The 17,607-nt window shown below is 45.9% G+C and overlaps 1 protein-coding gene across 5 annotated transcripts in view; it reads right to left on the reverse strand.

Annotated features, from left to right (window-relative positions):
* hivep3b (HIVEP zinc finger 3b) overlaps positions 1-17,607 on the reverse strand; it is a 53,164-nt gene that overhangs the window by 9,516 nt on the left and 26,041 nt on the right. For 2 of the 5 annotated variants that reach the window (XM_088306077.1, XM_088306076.1), the window contains exons 3-7: positions 14,678-14,723; positions 7,263-9,591; positions 6,313-6,602; positions 4,320-6,227; positions 3,392-3,530 (exon numbers count right to left, since the gene is read on the reverse strand). In XM_088306077.1, coding sequence (XP_088162203.1) covers positions 3,392-3,530; positions 4,320-6,227; positions 6,313-6,602; positions 7,263-9,255 — 4,330 coding nt within the window. In that variant the 5' untranslated portion in view covers positions 9,256-9,591; positions 14,678-14,723. Of the gene's footprint in view, positions 1-3,387; positions 3,531-4,319; positions 6,228-6,312; positions 6,603-7,262; positions 9,592-14,677; positions 14,724-17,607 lie in introns of all 5 variants that reach the window. The other 3 variants (XM_088306075.1, XM_088306073.1, XM_088306074.1) reach the window with 2 other exon arrangements.

Here is a 17,607-nt window from a genome sequence, read left to right on the forward strand (position 1 = left end):
ACAGGGACTTGTGGCGGACGCAGGACGTGCTCCGCCAGAACAGGGACTTGTGGCGGAGGCATGGCGTGCTCCGCCGGAACAGGGACTTGGGGCGGACGCATGGAGTGCTCCGCCGGAACAGGGACCTGCGGCGGACGCAGGACGTGCTCCGCCGGAACAGGGACTGATGGCGGACACAGGGCGTGCTCCGCCGGGACAGGGACTGATGGCGGACACAGGGCGTGCTCCGCCGGGACAGGGACTGGTGGCGGACGCAGGACGTGCTCCGCCAGAACAGGGACTTGTGGCGGACACAGAACGTGCTCCGCCAGAACAGGGACTTGTGGCGGACGCATGGCGTGCTCCGCAGGAACAGGGACTGATGGCGGACACAGGGCGTGCTCCGCCGGGATAGGGACTTGTGGCGGACGCAGGACGTGCTCCGCCGGAACAGGGACTTGTGGCGGACGCAGGACGTGCTCCGCCAGAACTGTGACTTGTGGCGGACGCATGGCGTGCTCCGCCGGAACAGGGACTGGTGGCGGACGCAGGGCGTGCTCCGCCGGAACAGGGACTTGTGGCGGACGCAGGACGTGCTCCGCCGGAACAGGAACTTGAAGCGCTGGCGAGGCGCCGGAGCGGGGGTCAGCAGCTCTCGGGAGGCCAGAACAGGCCCCAGCAGCTCGGGGGGAACCGGGACGGGGCTTATCATCTGGCGGGGAGCCGGAACGGGACTCATCTGCTGGCGGGGAGCCGGCACGGGGCGCGGCAGCTGGCGGGGAACCGGAACGGGGCTCGGCAGCTGGCGGGGAGCCGGGAAGGGGCTCAGCAGCTGGCGGGGAGCCGGGAAGGGGCTCAGCAGCTGGGGAGGAACCGGAACGGGGCTCAGCAGCTAGCGGGGAGCTGAGACGGGGCTCAGCAGCTGGCAGAGAGCCGGGATGGGACGCTGCGGCTGGAGAGGAGCCGGGACAAAGTTCAGTAGCTGGCGGGGGGGCGACAGAGGGCCGGATGCAGCAGTCGGTCCGGGCACAGCCGAACCGGGGGCCCTGATCCCTATCAGCCTGCCGCCATAGGGAATCAGGGGAATGGGGAACACGCGGGACCAAGGTTACAGGGGCTGGTGAACGCGAGCTAGGGGGTGCCAGGGGAACGTGAGCAGGTGCTAAAACCGATGGTGAACGAGGGGAACGACGTGGCCGTGATCTACGTGATTTGGGACGTGAAGTGCGCGAGGTGGATTGGGAGGTGGTCTTGGAAGACTCAAACGAAAAAGGTGTCAGGAATGGTTCGGGGGGGAAAAAGTGACTGGTACTAACTGTGTCCGGGTGGCGCTGAGCGTCTAACAAGGCGTAGATGTGGTCTGCATCGTACTCGTGATCCGAGTCGACAAAAACGTGCGGGGCATAGTGCTCAGAATCATCTGCTAAATCATTATCAACTAAAGCGTGAGTGGGTGAATTGGCCTGGTGATCAAAATTGTCGTCGTAATCGGAATCAATGGTACAGTGTGGAGGAAGGTCGGGAAGGAAGACGAGGGCGTTACCGTGAAAGGAAGACGAGGTACGGGGCTGGTCGGCAGGCTGGTGAGGGGCAGGCACCGGAGGCTGCACGGTCGGTGCAGCTGACGTGGGGGCTGCATGGGTTGCTGCAGCTGACGTGGAGGCGACGTGGGTTGCTGCTACGGACGTGGAGGCGACGTGGGTTGCGGCAGATGACGTGGAAGCGGGACGCCTTTCAGCCAGCTGTCGGTCGGCCAGCTGTGCCAGCCTCATGCTCTCCACCATCTTGACCTCCAGCTCCACCATCTGAGCTGTCAGCTCCATGATAGTCTCCCGGGGTGGTACCGCGGCGGCGCCCTTCTCCGCGATCGAGGCCACCTGCTCCGCTATCTGGGCCAGTCGTGCGCCCAACTCAGCGCGGCGGGAGTCCAAAAGGTAGGCGGTCTTTTCGAACAAGTCCTCGTAATCTGGGGAAGCGGGTAGCGTGGCAGACGTGGCGCTGAGCTGATCGGCGGGTTGGTGGGGGGGGTCCGTGCGGCGGTGTCCATGACGCCGCCGCGAGCCCCTCGCTGGGTCCTTTTTTCGAGGTCGGGTCATTCTGTCAGGAGTCGCCTTGCGGCGATGAGGAGGTGGACCCAAGAAGCGAGGAAGCAGGGGTAGGTGAAGCTTTAAGGAGATTTATTGTGGAGCTTGGTGGGGACGAACAACGGGGCGTGGGCAAAGAAACAACACAGGCAACTGAACGAGACTAACTGGACGATGACAAGGACCAAACACGAGACGGGAACGAGCCAGGCGGACAGGGAACGAAGACAAGTACAACAACGGGAGCGAAGCGCAAGTCGTGAGAGTCCGAGGTGACGTGGCAACAGGAGGCAAACAGGGTAATGACCCGACACTGCGTTGTCGGTCTGGAAGGTTTAAATAGTCCGGGTACTTAGGGGAGCAGATGGGAAGCAGGTGCGTGATGATGACTAGGAACAGGTGCGTGATGATGACTAGGAACAGGTGCGTAGCTGGTGAGAACGAAAACAATAACAAAGGCACATGGCAGGGAGGTGATGAAAACAATAACAAAAGGCACATGGCAGGAAGGAGGGAAGAAAATAACAACAAAAACACTGACGTGGCAGACACAGGTCATGACAGCATCTCTGAGTTGAAATTTCAGTAAAAAAATTGCGGACCAGTGTTGTTGATGCCCAGAGCATAAACTGGCTCCATCTTAACCTTCATAATGGCAGTCAAGGGGTGCATTTAATTTTGCTTCAATTCCTTTATGATGAAATGAATCAACAATCAAGTTAGAGGTTCTACTGTAGGTGTTAGAAAAAAATTTTGAGTTCTCTCATGACTTGACCTTTTCCATCTGTTCTTCCTCTTCCTTTCGAATCACGTCTATTTCTGGAGATGCTTTGTTGAAAAGAGATCTACACCTCTTTAGCAAACCTTTGAGCTCAAACCAGAGCAAACCCTGGGAAAGAAGACAGGCTCAACTGGAAAAAGATCACTGGGGCATTTATGGAAAGTACACACGCAGTATGCGAACACAGTAGAGTGAGCCGAGCAAACATTTGCAGGTTTGCATGGAAACACACATACACGTAACCCCAACATGACAATTGTGTATATTATATAACTGGTGAATTCAGGTATTCATGAGCTTGTCAAAGTGAAGTGGCACCATGCGCATGCACTAACATGCTGTTTTATCTCTCCAAATGAACCCCTCTAAAGCTCAGAGGCTTGTGCCAGCAGAAAGCGGGGAAAACTTGGCTCTCGCTACAATTGCATCTATTCTCAGTCTCTCTTCCCGGTGCACCACTTCCGGAGAAGACTTTTAGATTTGCTTTGCTTGTGACAGTAAATGCATCACCGCAATGGTTGAATGAGAAGCAATAGCTCTTACCCGCCTTCAAAGATGCGAACACGAGGTGTTTCGCAATGTTTTGAGGTGGAAGGTCCCTCCTCTTCCTTCGTCTCTTTATTCTCCTCCTTTTCATGCTGGTGATCTGTTACATCGGTGGAGGAACAGGCTGTGATTGGATGTACCTATATTGAAGATACAGGGTGAAAGAAGAGACCAAGTACATTGATTGCCATTTTTATGTTAAGCACATTTGTGGAATTATCGTCTCACTGTCTGAAGGTCATCTCGCAGATCCATTAGATGATCAGTGCTGTCTATTCTTAAAACTAAATTGCAGCTAATTAAGCAATGGCCTGTTCGACTAATAGTCAGGGTGTGCCGGTGCGCATTCATTGCGTTATATTAAAATGACATACTTACACATTAAAGATGCACACATTAACAGATTGCGCCAAAAATCTTTAAGTACATTCATGAAGTCACTTGGTCAGGGGAGGGGTACCAAACAACAACCCCTGGTGCACATTTGAGAATAATTTCTATGTGCACCCCTGCTAATAGTTCATTTGCCTGCCAGAACTATCATTCAAACCACATCAGCACTTTGTTTGGAAGATAATTTTCAAAACCAAAGTACCAACAACCTTGGATAATTAGTAAAAGTAATATGTGAATGATGTGTGCAGGCCAGATTCATATGAAGTATGCATCCCCAAAATCCATCTGCTGTCTTTAATGTAAAAAAACTGGAAAACTTTGATAGGCTTTATGGAAACCTGTGGTTTTTACCAACATAGCGAAGAAGGACAAACTGGTCAGTGTCAATCGGTAATGGCGAGTCATTATCACAAACATGTTTGAGTGTGCCCTCAATCAGACACAAACATTCCCAAAAGCCGAAGAGGTTTGCCATCAGACAGTGACAAGATATAGTTTTTGGTATTCAATAGTATGATTTTCTTTAAATTTACCTCTGACATTCGTGGTGTGCTGCTACTTGCGGGGGGATTTTCACTTTTGGCTGGATTCGGAGCCGTGGCAATGGTGTACGTCTCTGAGCTATACTTCTGTTTAGAGCACAGCAGAGACAAGGCCACCTTAGTGCTGACACCTGGCAAGTTTGGGTTGTGTCCGCTGACACTCCAGGTAGAATAAACTGAGGTGCGAGGGTCCCTCTGTGCAGTTGGGTTAGGTTTGACATAGTTCAGGTAGCACCAGTTGACAGAGGTTGACGTGTGGAGGCTCGGGTAGGAACAGTTGTTTGCTCTCTCAATCCCCATCTCCTTAACTTGAGGCTCCTCTTCCTTTTGACTTCTTACAATTGACTCTTCCACATGTTTTTCTTCCTTACTACTTTGCCTTGGATTCAGCTTTCCCTCTTCTTTTACGGGCGTTACCTCAAGCATCTCTTTTTTCTTCTCAACCTCTTCCAGTTGTTCCCCACAAGTTTTACTTTCTCCCTCCTTGTGTATCTTGTCTACATCCTCCACCCCTACTTCAGGCTTGTGTTGCTCTCCTTCTGCTTCTTCCTTTACCCGTTTCTGGTGACGTTGGGCCTCAGTACTGAGCTCAAGACTAGCTGCAGGTGAAAGCATACGTTTACTCCCTCCGGCTCCAAGTGGACCATATTCCTCCACCAAAGGTGACTGCAGTTCCCCAGGAAGGTGAATCTTAATATCTGGTGTGGGGACTTTCAAATAAGACCGCTGTAACTTGCGCCTTTCCACTTTGCCCATGATTGTCATGGTTGTGCAAAAAATGGGGTCCTGTGGACAAGCAGAGGTCAGGATCTGGGACAGGGTGGTGTACATGGCACGTGTATAGGTCGGTATGTGTGTTTGGAGGCGGACTGGCACCACTAGAGACACGGATGGGGTAAGTTGTGCCACACATGTGGCAATGAGGGGCCGTGGGTAAGCGTAAGAGGCGCTTCCCTCTGTGGAAGGAGGGGATATAACCTGTGTGGAATGTAAAGGCGTGGCAGGCAAGTACACAGACTGACTCACACTGAAGGGAAACTGGACTGGAACTAAAGCAGGAAGTTGGTGGAATGGTATACCCATTTGTTCAGTTATGTGGATCTGCATTGGGTGTACCTGTAGAGGTTGAACAGTTTGTGAATGTAAAAAAGTTCTGTTCATGAACTGGGAGACCGTGGTGACTGGGATTAGCTGGGACCGAGGTCCTGGATGCAATGTCTGTTGGACGCTTTCATGCAAAGGAAGAATATCCCGAGTGAGGATTTGTGGTTGTAACAACGGCAAGACATTCCCTGTGTCCTTACGGTTTAAGTGGGAGCATGAATAGAAAAGAGGATGGTTTGAGTGGGAAGGCCCGGGCTTTGGACTCTCTGCTCTGGATAACTGACCCATGCTGGTCCCCTCCTCTTGTTCCGGTTCCCCTAAGGTTGCGTGCTTCACAAGAAGACACTTCCGCCGTTCTTTCCAGGAGGATGCTGACTGCTGAGAGGACAAAGATCCTAAGTCAAAAGACTTGCTTCTGGTATCTGAGACCTGCTCGGCTTTCTGAGGTGCCTGCTCTGAAGCTGAACGCCTCATCTCCTTGTGGCTTTGGTTGTGTTGTTGAGATGATGATGGCACAGTCAACATTTGGGTGCTTTGGCTACTGCTACCCCAGACTGCAGGCTCTGACCTTGATGCATCTTCAAAAGAAGCAGAAAGACTTGACGTGTGCGACATGCTGCTCTCTTGACTGGGGCTGCGAGGCAGGGACACAGACTCAAAGCTCGACTCCCCAGAGGATTGCGCTGCCTCAGCTAAGCGCAGTCTTTTCTTCTTTGGGGGCAATTTCTCTGCAGGGAGCTGGGCAAGAGTCTGGCTACGTTGTGGCCACTGAAACTCCTCCACTCTTTCTGCCTCCTAAGATAAATAAATAGTTGAGGCAAGGGGTTCAGATTATACAAGATATATGACATTTTATTTGCATTAAATGTAATCATCATACCTTAGATGAAGATGCAGTCACTGGTGGCGACATGGATGGCATGTCTGCATCAGGCTCCACTGTAACAAGAATCTCTGGCACTTGGATGTTGGGCTGGCGGATGAGGCGAGATGCAGAAGGTGATGGTTTTGGATGAGGTTGTTGTGCTTGGTGAACCTCTTTAACGTCTGAGCCCTCACTTTCCATGGAGAGAGTTTCCTGCTTTTCAAAGGAGCTTGTGTGCTGGATTACAGACACACCCTTCCTATCTCGATGTTGCTGTTGCACCGGCTCCGACTGTACAGTACCGCCTACATGTACGATGAACAGAGAAATTACAAATCAATCTTTGAATTATGTGTTAATTTGTTTAGTGTACATGAACATGAATGATTAGACAAGTATATTAAAAAAAAGCAATAGAAATGTAACTTCAGACAGTATATCGCTGGCGTCAGGCCAAAACCTTGTACCACCAAAATCATCACTTTTTCAGCAGACCTCAAAAACGTCATCTGTGTTGAACCATTTACATTACATCATTAAAGAGAGCAAGCCCTTTTCAATACTTTAGATTGGTCATTAATTTGTAAAAAATTAAAAAAAAATAAAATAAATAATAACCCTCGCACATGCACTGACCAACAGTATGGATTTTGAAAAAAAAAATGAAATTTTGCAAATTGTGAAGAAATTAAGTTTTGGCACAATGTCAGCGATTTTCAATAAACTATACATGAGAAAAAAATAGCTGCAAGTATTCCCCCCAAAAAATGAATGTACTCATTGCAAATTGAACTCGTGCAGTCCCAAATACTGTTTAACTTTTCACACATTTGACTACTTCTTGAAAGAGCACCTTTTTTGGTTTCGATGATATCAATCGAGAATAGTAGTTATGAGGATGCGACGTGTTATTGCACTCACAGAATAATGTTTTACTTTTTATCCATAGCATTATGTTTGCAAACCTGAGAATGCTTGGCTGTGTCCTGGTGGACCTGCCACTGGAATGGTGCCTGCAGAACTCCCTGTCATGGTTCCGGACCCAGGACTTGGAAGGTCCTCTTCTATACTTTCTTCTTTTCTCCTCTTCCTCACAGCCATAGCCAGTGCTCTGAACTTATAGTGCATCATCAGCTGAGGGCGATCCTCTCTGCAGGTTTTACTTGCATCCGCACTCTCCTGTTCCAGTGTTTGCTGTCCTATGCACACACCTTTGTGGGCCCTGTAGCTGTCAGTATGCTGAAAGCATGTTCCACATGCTTTGCATTCAAATGGGTTCAAAGTACTTTGTGGTGCTTGTTGCTCTGGATGACTGGCTGTGTCAGTGTCAGTGGCTGAAGAGGAGGAGTTGGGAGGAATCTCCCCCAGCATAAGTTCAGCTCCCAAAGGAACCTCAATGGCAGGTTGTCGCCTCAACATACGGTGGGTATGCCCAATATTAATCTCTGGTGTCATGGCCTGCTGCTCATCAAATGAATGGCAGAGACGGTAGCCTCTTTTGGACCTTATTCCAGACACAGAAGACTCAAGTTGGCTGCTTGATGATGGCATTGAGCGGCTTCTGAGAAGGGGCACTGTTGGCAATGCCGGCGGGACTGGTGGTTCTGTCTCTGGATTCTGAAGGTGCCTTAAGCCGCTCGGACCAGGGGCTTCTCCCTTGGGGTCAAACACATATGGGTCTTTGGGGGTAGTCGATTTGGGTGACTCCAGGCTACTTTTCCTTGACAGAGAAGAGCGCCTGGGCTTTACGCTGTCAATCTCACTAGTGTCTACCACTGCTTCATTGATGGTTATAAGCTTTGTGATGTGTTCTATTACTTGGGTTTTGGGTACAGCAAAGGGAATACTTTTTTCCTCTGTTCCAGACAGTGAGGAAAGAGGAGATTGAGAATGCTGTTGATGTGGACTACGCTGCTGCCCTCCCAACCTTCCATATTTCCCAAGAATGATTTCTGCGTAGGTTTTGGCACTGGCACTGGGAGGGCTAACATGGGATAGGTCAGTGCTTCCTGATCCCGAAAAGTAACCAGACTCTGTGCTGCCTTTACTGCCAGGGCCAAGAGAGGAAGATGAGGTTGAGAGGGATGAAGGAGGATCATCGGATGAAGCCATTGGGACACGTTTTCTTTCACTAAGCCTTAGTGCAAGCCTTTGCTTGACAGCTTGAGTATCTTCAGGCTTCTGGGTCTCCTCTGATCCTCCTGGTAGCTCTTTACCACCTTTTTTCTGTCGGCCCATAACCTCCTTCGAAGATTTTTTATGGTGGCCTGTCTCATCTTCAGACTCGGTGCTTTCTCCATCTGTATGCTCCTCAACATCTTCCCCAATACCACCGCAGTCTGGCCCACTCAAACTGGGCTCATCACGACTGGATGCAAGACCTGCCTTAATGCGGTGGGCGTGGGACTTTCGATGCTTGTATAGGTTACTCTTGGTCTTGAACGAAAAGCCACAGGGGGCACAAGGGTAAGGTCTTTCTCCTGTATGGGAGCGTATGTGTTTCTGAAGAACACTTGGCTTGGCACATGGACGACCGCAGTAAGTGCACACATATTTCCCTGGCTTTTGGGGTTTCTTCTCTCCTTTCCTGGGAGAGCTAACCCCTTCTTTTGTCTCTTGGCTTGACTGATATGAGACCTTTTGGCCATGTTCAACCTGGGTGGAAGATGAAGAGTGATGAGATGAAGTTGATGGGGAACCTGGAGAGAAAAAGCTGCCTCCTGAAGGACCTGGGTTTTCCGTATGCTGCCATGCTACTGCTTGCTGTTGTAACCGAAGAAGATCAGCACGTTTGGGTTGGCGGTTTTGCAGTCGACCCAAAGCTCTGTGTACTGGACGGGGATTGGATGGCTGCTGGGGTTGTGGACAAGACTCAAAAGAGGATTCGGCTGTCACATGCTGCTGCTCTTGTCTTCCAGAGCGATCCCCATCACCCGGATGGCTGGGCTCAGCCTCCATAGAGTGAGGAGGAAGCCTCACAGACACACACGCAACGGCTCTTGGAGCCTCATGAGGCTAACCACATGGCAGCAGGGAGGTCAGAGACAAGGGGTTGTGGACGGTGTCTGCAAATCACACCAAAGCGCCTCTATCAGCATGGGCCTGAAGGTATTCGAGAGGGCCAAGTGAGGCATCGTTAAAAAGTGCCCTGGAGCAGCACTGATGTAAGTAAACATAGACCATCTCTTGGTATAGTGCAACTCTTCTTCTGTCCAGTTGCAGCCATCCTAACAGCCCATTCAATATCTTAATTGCATCTCCTTTGCTGGTCTCCGATCGTGTAGATAGGTGAACCTTTGAAACAAAAAATAAACCAGTAAGAGCTTCTAAAATACACTCTCTAAATGTTGCAAATACGTTTGGCAAAGGGAGATGGCAATGAATAACTATTCAAAGTTACAGTAAACTATTTAAAATGAGTCAGAAAATTGTATGTTGATGTCTGGCCACACTTGTATCTGTCTGTATGTATGTACTGTATCTATGCATTTCAAAAGAAACTGCACTAGCTGACCAATGAGCAGCATAGACAGGTCAGATATAAATACACAGTACCACAGCTTTAGGGCACATAATCAAAACAAATGTTGGGATTACAGATTACATTTATCTGATTTGGCTCCATTATTCAAATATAGAAGTGGAGGGGAGTGCTTTCATTTAGATCAGTGAATTTAGCAAGTGAGGTTGAGCTCGTGCTATTGATATCAGCCAAAGAAAAAAAAAAAAAAGAAAAATCAGTATTACACAAACACAAGACGCAACTGAAAAGCCAGTTTAGCAGAATAGTAATTGAACTATGGACTTGATGCAGCAATCAGGCTACAGGAAAGCACAGGTGTAGGTGATTAGAACACATGGGATTGGAAGGGCATGCAGTTCTTACCACACACTCGTACTCTCAGACACGACACTCGTTTACTGACAGAGTACCAAGCAGCATCATGTTAATAGCATCATTTAAATTATTATTATTTAAAAACTGTATCATCAAAATGATTTGAAATATTTTTTGTGAATTTTCACTGCATAATACTAACTATGGTCTTTTATCTTTTTTAAATCTTGAACACATGTGAAACATTTAAAAAAAATAAATAAATACTAAAACTAACTGAAACAAAGTGTTTTTGAAAAAACCCCAAAAACTAATAAAAACTAACAAACCCACCTTAAAAACTAATTAAAAATAATTAAATAAAAAAAAATCCAAATGAATGAAAATAACTATAATAACCCTGGTGAAGTCAAAGCAACAGAAGAACGGGAAAAGGTGGTCAAGATGAATGTCTGGATGTGAAGATCACAGATGAGCGTACACAACATTAGACAGGAGGGAGAGCACAAAAAAAAGACCAGCACATCTTTTCCTGAAATAGTATTTGTTCAAGGACTAGGCGATCATAGTTTAAAATTAATGATCATTCATATAGAAATTGATGCAGATGATTAGTTACGGTTTTTAAGGTTATGGAGCGTGTTGTTTCTATTATTCATGGAAGTCTGGTCTGCCGGCTCTGAGCGGGGGGAAACACACTGAGGGCTTTGCCAGGGAGATGAGGGGAAGGAATGCCTGAGTGGAGCCTCCGCATGATGCCAAAACATACACTTGCACACACACACACACTTACTGCCTGCCTACAGTGAACAGTAAAGCCCCCACAAGACCATGTCCTACGTCCAGACTGCAGTCTCTAAATTGACTGTGACAGCCAATCAGCTGCAGCGTCCTGAGCTGACCCCCGATTGCTGTTTAATGTTTGGAAGTGTACTTTATCATATTTGGAGAACAGAAATCACCCATTATCAATGATTGCCTAATGCATACAACACACAATGAGCCTGATTTACTTTTTTCAAATTAAAAAAAGCAGACGCTAAATTGCATTTTTACTCGCACTGTTGTCAAAGAGATGTCAATTTAACCTTAGGCAGGGTTTGGTATGTCACTTTACAAAAAAATATTAATTAACAGTGAATCACCGCAGGTAATCCAAATACCATAATATTAAATTAATACCACTTCATTACTGTTAGTTATTTTCAGATTGGAGTGAGGACAAAATAAATTAAATATCACGACGATATATAATTTTGTGTATTTGTCTTGTCTTTTTGGTCTCTGATTAATATGTGACACACACGCACACACGTGCTAAGTCGATGATGACGATTCATGATGGCAGCCGCGAAAAAAAACTTTTATATTAATGCATGGTAAAACTCAAGTTAGGATCAGTGGGCTAGCAACTAGTAGACCGGACATTTTTTGTCGACTGAAAATTTCCTCACATGTGTGGAGGGCTCAGGTAACATCCAATCACCGCTCACCTTGTCAACACTCGGTGAGCCGCTGTAATTCTGTCACAATTCTGCTCACACCTGGTTTATATGGTCGGATGTTCCATTTCACTTTTGGAGATAATATACCCACTCACGTGATAACATGAATTTCCCCAAACCTTTTTTCAATGAATACATGAATCATACTTTCTGCTAAATCGATTGGATATCTTTATGCTCAGAAGCTGAAATAGCAAACTTCCAGATCAGATCTAGATAGCGCACACCAAAATATATTTAATGAATTCATTCAATTCATTCAAACAACTTCATGGCCTCCCCCTTAGGAGAAGCTGATTTGAATCAATCTACACATAAGACAACACTGGCGCAAGAAAATCACATTTACACATGTTCAGACACTCATGACGTCTGTGAAATCTTCGATCAGGTTGTAATTTATCGTGCTCATGTGAAATCCTATTACAGTTTGTTCCCTGGGTGAAATATCACTCCCTTGAGATATCACGTCTACAGAGAGATAGTTGCCATCTCACTCTTCGAATTCCCGTCAATGATTTGCAAAGGTACAAACGTTTCAGCCTTGATTTTCGATCCAAGCTCAGTTTAGAATTGGTTCAAAATCGGAGTGTAGTTTTTGATTTCTGCATTATTTTCTCAATCAACTCATTGATTGTGTGCAATTGATAAATTGTTGATGAATCATGTTTTGAGGCCAGGTGCACTACATGGAAATTATTATTCCTCTTAACACAAGAGTGGCAATCTAAACGAGAATACAGGACACCCAGAATCTTTCTCCCATTCATAATAACATTATTCAAGTCAAATTCTTCCCTCTTGTGATTGTCACTTGGTCCCTCCACGAGTGAATAAGTGAACAATTTACACTATGTGAGATTCAGGTTTTCAGGGGAGCCCTTGCACACTGAAGAGCTCTTGTGTGCGCGCGCACACACACACATGAATACACTTACACATCTCTACGTCAAGTCCAGGCTTTCCACTTCCAGAGCTGCATATTCAATAAAAGAAAACACTTAGCTCAGTGCATGTTCATTTCCTCATCAATACCCGCATGTATTAACGTAGCTGGTAATGATGGATACCAATATGGGCTAAACAATAAATTGTGTTTCACCCCGAGGACAGAGAAACTCTCTTAAGTGTTTTTTTAAAAAGCTGTTGTCACCCTCCTTCACCTCCCCAAAAATACACGCACGCACGCACGCATATTCACACACACTCATGATTCTTTCTCCCTGTTCTCTCTTACTGGTGGTAGCCTGGTGCTGGTTCCCATGGAAACAAACCTACTCTGAGCAATGGCAGATGGAGAGGGAGCTGGAGGTCTAAATTTATCTCCCAGCATCCTCTCTGACTACAAACACACAGTGGCAGCAGGAAGTGAGAGAGGGGGGGGGGACGCTTGCCCTCTGCTTGGACTGACAAGCTGGCATGACCTTTGACATCCACCACTTTTTTGAGTGACAGCTGGTTGATATCAACGAAGAAGAGGATGTAGTACTGTCCGGACAAATGCAACATAGGATGAGAGGATGCCACCCCATGAAGCTTTCAATGAAAGGCAAGCCTCACATGTTTTCCGGTAAGTCAAGAAAATCATGGTAAGAGAAAATCTAAAAGACTAAAGCAGATGTCAGATGTGAGCGTAGAAATTTTCACTCGCTCGGGGATGCCACTTAAGTCAGCAGGTCTCGGCGGAGACCAGCTGAGGAAACACAACATACCGGAGCCCATAGTCACTGTCTACAGTGCACGCACAAGATGCTTTGGGATCACGGAAGCTTACAAGGAGGATTTCCCAAATCTTTGATAAGAGCCAAAGATCAAATTTAAGAAACTGGTCACCCCGTTGGAGTTTTTGTAATAGTCCTGAAGATAGAAAAAATCGTGACATTAAATGACTAAATTAAATATTTGAACGGAATTATTAATATTAACTGAGATAGAAAAAAAGTTCTCTTACTTTTACTAATAAATGTTCTTTTTAATTTGAACATAAGAACATTGATGCCTATCAATGGTAGACAATCAGCAGAGACAAAAGACAGAAGGACACACAAGAATCTTTCTATTTTGAGTGGAAATGACTCAATGTTTTCCTACACCCTCAACCTACACAATGAATCTGACTCGTTCATCTTTGCATAATAAAAAAAAATCATAAAAAGAATGGAAAAATGTAAAACAAACTTTCACCCAGGCCAATAATTCCAAATTGAAGGATCTCTCTCCAATTGCTTAGCGCAGTGTTTTTCAACCTTTACTGAGCCAAGTCACATATTTGACATTTGAAAAATCAAGACAGAAAAAGTAGCTTCATAAAATGGCCAAAAGAATGTACACTGACAACACTTGAGCACATTTATAACTAAGAGAATTACAAATAAAAGGAAAGAAGTTAAAAAAAAAAGGAGTTTTGACAACTTCTTTCAATTGCTTGCAGCATAACAGCCAAATGCCGCTTCACCATGTTTGCTTTTACAGTTTTATATTCAATTAGCATTTCCTTAAAAAAAAAAGTAAAAAAAAAACAGCAATGTTCAATTTTAGTGGCCGTTATTTCCCTCCTGTCCTGTCAGTGGCAGATGTGCACATTCCAGAAAAGTTTGCTAACTGCCAAATAAAGTTGGAAAAGGTTGGGAATGACCACTATGATAAATGAAAAGAAATGAAAAATTTAGCATGGGCATCAAAATTTTATGAGTTCTCTCTCGGTCAATATCACACTTCTCCGTTACATTTGATGAAATCGGGTTAAGTTGTTTTTGTGTAATCTAACGCTAGTGCACAGACACAGAAACAGAAACACACCGTGACCAAAAACAATCCCTTCAAAATCCCATGAAATGTTTAGTCACCAACACTTACAATGCACTTACAAAATTAGTCATTTAACTTATCTGACAGGTAGTGACGACACAAAAAGAAATAAAAAAAAAAAAGTGGAGCATGTCTGTGCACCGTGAAGAAGACAAAGATGGATTTAAATAAGAAAGAGCGAAAGGGGAGGGAGTCTCCGAGACAGACAGACAGACAGGGTTGAGATTACCTGACAGAGCCGTCTGGTCTTCCCCCTCAGAGACGCTTCACAGGCTCTGTGAGACAAGCATGGAGAGCCAGAGAGTGAGAGCGGATATGACTGCTTGAGTGGGTGTGTTACCGAGAGAGGCAGAGAGGGTGGGGGTGAGGTAAAAACAGAGTGATGGAGGGGTGTGTGTGTTGGGGGGGGGGGGGGGGGGCACCAAATGAATGTTTCCACTGTACTGTATAAACGTTAGGAGAGGAGGTGGAAAGGCGCGGTAGTAAATCGAGAGCAATTGATATTCGTACAGTCAAACGAGTAAAAATCCTCCTCATCGTCATTATCGCTTCAAAACACATTTTTGGGGTGGCATAGCAGAAAAGTGAAACAAAAAGCACGCGCCGCGACGTGATACGATGAATGTCTGTCGTTCTTTCTTTAACCTGCACAAACATTCATCGGCCAAAACAAAGATTGCAAAACGCAGTATTTTCACCAAGCAATATGGTTCTGTTGTCTTCCGTACAGGACACATCTGTTATTATTTCCACTGTAAATGGTTCCCAAATATGCCATCTGGTTTGTTGACGTACAATCGGGTACCCATGTGGAGAATGGAGCTTTGCTCCATGAACGCGCCTAAGCAAACCAAACTTTATTCCACCGAATTCAAGATTTTAAAACGCAAGTAATCACCTTTATCTGACATTATTTCACCTCTTGGATTAAAACACTACCTTTGAAAACAGAATTCCAATCCCATGTATACACTTCCAACAAATTAATATTGAAATTGACTTTCTTGGCACGCTGTCTCTGTAGTTGAAAATCTGACGCAAAAATAAAATTCAAACCACGATTTTAAATCAAGTCACAATATTTCTGTACTTTTTCATCAGTTTTGAATAAGGAATTTCATCTCGCTCTAAGCATGGTTTCTCTTAAAACGTACTAACATGTTATTGAGATTTGATTAGTTTGTATGTAATTAAGAAAGTTAAGTAAGGTTAGCATGAAATAGAATAACACAGAATAGTTAGTATAAATACACTAGTTAAGTATTTCCAGGTTCCTGGAAAGTCCAAATGTATGTCTATGTTTATGTCCACAAGCCTGCCAAATTTCAACGAAGAAAAAAAAAGTCACCAATGATAAAAAATGAGGCTCCAAAATCATGAAAAGTAGAGCCCTCCTCTCAGATGTCGGATGCTGTGAGCGCGTCCATTAAATGTGCTGAAAATCTCCAAAATACTTCCGTACAAACTGTGTGTAGTGTGAGCCACAGGCAGAATAAAGCGTGTTGTGCCGCTGTGTTTAATAAACTGCTAACTTTCCCTGGAGTGGCTCTCATTATGTGGACCCACACACAACACAAAACTGAGTGAGGTGCTGACTTATTGGACAATAAGCACACAAGTTTGCTAGTCCACAGAAAGCAGACCAACATCAGCGTCATCCAATTCATTTTTGTTTCATACAACCGGGCAAGCAGGTGGATTGTTGAAATGGTGAAAAAGAGTTTAACACTCTAGGGTCAGAGCTATATTCACGCCCAGTCATAGATCAAAAATACGTGCATGGGTGGGCTAGACTACTTTTGGTATTTTCTGAGCCGCATGTCGTTAGAAAAAGGCGTTTGCGCCATTGTGGGAGTGAACACAGTCACTGGAGGCAGGTCTCCTCATTCCCTTTAAAATCGACGTGTGAGAGGCGCAGTCCTTGACATGGCGGAAACAGAACTGATTCACTTGAATCCATGTTGGGGATCAAAATATGCAGCGCAATCTTACAAATGCGATGACGTAGGGTTTTGCAAGGGCAATCACAGTGCACCGCGGTGAAGTTGGCAATCGTAGACCGTCTTCCACCTGTGCGCGACACGAGCCAGGGAATACATTCCAGACATAGCTGCAATTGATGAAAATCCACTCTATAAGGTGACTATACAAAAACAGTCTCACTTTAACCCCTCCCACAGTTTTTAAACTCTTTGAAACTTCGAAAACACAAATTTTAAAGCCTCTAAAGTACACATTTTAAAGATTTTTTATTAATTTAAAAGACTTTGTAGGTAGGGTAAAATGCATAGAAAATTCTGTAGTGTTGCCCATTAAGAGGCGGGGCCTGGTGGGGTGGCACGTGACATCAGTTGGCTTGTGAGTTTGTGTTTTACCACAGGCATCATCATGATTGTGATTCTCCTTTCCCACATGCAGGGCATTACAGATTTTCACGAGAATTTTTGCGATTGTAGATATGTTCCACGAACAATTCTTGCAGGGGAACATCGTAACTGGATTAAAGTGGAAAAATTGGTATTTAGTATGAGTAACACGCAGTTGTGTCCTGATGTCACACTATCGACATAGCTGAGACAGTCATCAGGTCCCACCTGCGCAAAAGCCAAATCAGGGTTTCCTGTTCTGAAGTGTGTGTTGGAAACGTGGCAACACTGTGAGGCAAGTTTTGCTAGATCTTCTTATCATATAGCTCGGTGGGGAAAAAGTCTGCATGAGTGATGAACCTTGTGCCTACATGCGTCATTTACGTATATCTTCCAGTTCCTACCGGAGCAATGCATCTGGAAATGAATTCCAGAGTGTCATCCATTCAAGCGAGCCCCCGCATTACGCAGCAGCGAGGCTGGGCCTATCAACAGTGCAACACGAGAGAGAGCGAGAGGGAGAGACACGGGCTGAGAAAGCGAGAATTGAGAATGAACGCAGCTCCTGCTGTTCCATAGTGCGTTGCCTCACTGGCAGAGTACAGGAAGTGTGACTCACAGGCTCTAAAATAAACACGCTCGCAGAGCGACGAGCCGCCACATAGAACGGGCTTATCAGAAGGGAGGCGGGAGGGAACACAGAGGCGCAATACACAGGCTTGCAACACATGGTCGCCTGGTGGGGTGACGGGATGAGTCACAAGGAGGAGCTGCTCCATGACAGTTCTTTTGC

Source organism: Idiotropiscis lumnitzeri, chromosome 10 (assembly GCF_059441095.1).
Source record: "Idiotropiscis lumnitzeri isolate Australia: NSW breed Sydney's pygmy pipehorse chromosome 10, RoL_Ilum_1.0, whole genome shotgun sequence".
NCBI classification, from domain to species: domain Eukaryota; kingdom Metazoa; phylum Chordata; class Actinopteri; order Syngnathiformes; family Syngnathidae; genus Idiotropiscis; species Idiotropiscis lumnitzeri.